The sequence below is a fragment of the Mercenaria mercenaria genome, chromosome 18 (assembly GCF_021730395.1).
Source record: "Mercenaria mercenaria strain notata chromosome 18, MADL_Memer_1, whole genome shotgun sequence".
NCBI lineage: Eukaryota > Metazoa > Mollusca > Bivalvia > Venerida > Veneridae > Mercenaria > Mercenaria mercenaria.
Window position 1 is genome coordinate 59,428,541 of NC_069378.1, and position 2,672 is coordinate 59,431,212.

Sequence of the window (2,672 nt, forward strand, 5' to 3'; positions counted from 1 at the left end):
CGATTACATTCAGTGTCTCTGTTCGAACGCGGCATACAAAACCAATCACCCGGATAATCAGTTCCATCATTAAAAACATAATCGAAATTATCTTCTGGTATAAAGTCAACCAGGTCTTTAACTCGTGAATTTAGGTCCCCACCTATCAGAATTGAAACATTTACATATTCAGCTTCCAGCTGGCTTATCTTGATAAACAAAATTCCGGTACTGTTATTATTTTCATCAGTATAGATCGGAGACTTTTCTGGAGCAACATACGTGAAAAAAAAAGCATAATGCCGTTTCTTAACCCCAATTCCTTATTAGCCAAAAACACTACACATTCATCAAACTCTTTATGAATTCTTTTAACATGCGCAGATTCCCCTAACCAGTTCTTAATAAATACTGAGACACCGCCTGACCCTCGATGACCTTTTATTCTAGAACGCTGACTGTCATAATCAACACACACACAAAGATATCACATTTGGATACGTACCGACATCTGAAAACCCAGCCGAGTTTAGACGAACATTCACTGGAAGACATTGAAACAGACAGAACAATCTCAAAATCGAACAGTTTACAGCATGTGTGTGAATTCTGATGCGGGACCTTTCGGAATTAATATTGAAAAAAATCTCATCAATAACAAAAGTATTGAGAGTGACAGCCTATACTTCTAGATTTGTAAAGAACATTCTTAGTGGATCTAATAGAACATGTAGTAATCTAACAAGGGAAGAAATAAAAGATGCAGAGACAACGTGGCTGAGGTGCATTCAATGAAAATATTTTTCAGACACTATAATTGCAACATTAGCTATAAAACCCCAACAACCTACAACGTCAACTAGGATTACGATAGTGGACTTTTAAGATGCCGAGGTCGACTTGAATATTCGGATCTCACATTTGGTGCTAGATATCCAGTATTACTTCCAAAAGGTGGTACCTTTACAAAACCGCTGATAAGGAAAGCACATGTAGACATGTTACACAGTGGTGTTTGTCAGACTCACAGCAAAATAAGGTACAACTATTGGATTGTCAGAGGTCGCGCCACAGTGAAATCAGTAATCAAGAAGGGTTACGTGTGTCGCCGCGTAGAAGGCGGGCCATAAAAATGCCATTAATGCCACCTTTACCAAAGTCACGCGTCTCAGAAATTGCTCCATTTGCTAGAACAGGTCTTGACTACTTTGGTCCGTTATTTATTAAGACACAAAATGGTCCAGAAAATATATAGGTGTGTTTATTTACCTGTTAAGTACTAGTAACAAGAGCGGTTGTAGATAGTTGAAGATATGACTACAGGGGAATTCCTAATGGCATTCAGAAGATTTATATCACAGAGAGGATCATCAGACATTGTGATAAGTGATAATGAGTTACAGTTTGAAGCTGCAAACAAAACGCTAGAAAATGTTCTTCGATACGTAGTACATTCCGAAGATGTTCAGCGTTATGCTGCAAATGCAAAAATAAAATGGAAATTTATCGTCGAAGTTTCACTCTGGATGGGAGGTTACAACGAGCGATTGGTCGGACTGGTAAAACGAACTCTCCGGAAAACAATCGGTCGTACTCTAGTTACAAATACGCAAATGCAAACATTTTTGAAAGAAACAGAAGCTGTATTAAATTCTCGGCCCCTCGTGTACGTCGAAGAAGATCTAGATTCGTGCATAGCAATCACGCCTGGACATTTTCTGTCGTTAAACAGAAATCTTGGTCTTCCAGAAACGGTCAAAAGAGACAAAATTGACGAAGAATACTTGCCTTTTGAAAGTTCTGAGAAAGAAATTTTGAAGTTGTGGGAAAAAGGTCATAGACTTCTATATTCATTTTGGCAGCTGTGGCGTAATGAGTATCTCCTGAGTTTGAGAGAAAGAAATCAATCAAAATTGAAATCTGGAAAAGTGCAATCAGCAAAAACACCGTTTATCGGTGAGGGCGTCCTTATAAAGGAAGATTTATCTCGTGGATGTTGGAAATACGGAAAAATAATTGACCTGCCAAAGAGTTTTGACGGAGACATTAGATTTGCAAAGGTGATGGTTTCGTCAGGCCGAATAGTTAATCGACCTTTGAATTTATTATTTCCACTAGAAACTGCACAACATACTATCAAAATAACAGCAGGCATTGAAAATACTACTGGACATGAAACCGCAAGAAAATCGGGACGAAATGCCGCAAAAACTGCGAGAGATAAAATAAAACAAATCTTTGACAATTAAGTGTTATAATTAGCACTATAGGACTGTTTCATTCACGGAACTGCGAGTACACACATACTAAACTTGAATAAAATTACAATATCACGTGAAATTGTATGATAGTTTAATAGTGCGGGAATCATTTTACGCAATACATTAAATAAACTCCGTCGTAGAAAGTTATTGAATAGAACGCACGAATTTAGCGTACATGGATTTATACATGTATTGTGTGACTATTCATTTATATTCTTGGCCGACAGGTAGCCGTGTGCATTATTGAAGTTAAATTTTGTGTAATAATCATGTGTTACAATTAAGTGTAACAATTTTAGAATTTCATGTTTATACTTCAAATGTTTCAGTTATTATAATAATATGATATTGTGGTATCTTTCTTGGTCGCCGGAAGTGTCGCTGACTTAGCGGTTGTATAATATGTATTGTTTAATTTTTCCGGCGGAC

General features: G+C 37.1%; 1 protein-coding gene across 1 annotated transcript; it reads left to right on the forward strand.

Annotated features, from left to right (window-relative positions):
• Nucleotides 1-1,292: 1,292 nt before the first annotated feature.
• On the forward strand, nt 1,293-2,228 carry LOC128550600 (uncharacterized). The gene has a single exon (XM_053529887.1). It carries the CDS (start codon nt 1,293-1,295, stop codon nt 2,226-2,228), a length of 936 nt encoding a protein of 311 aa, XP_053385862.1.
• Nucleotides 2,229-2,672: the final 444 nt, after the last annotated feature.

What these genes read in the sequence shown, in the direction of transcription:
- LOC128550600 (XM_053529887.1), top strand. Translation starts at nt 1,293, where the DNA reads ATGACTACAGGGGAATTCCTAATGGCATTCAGAAGATTTATATCACAG.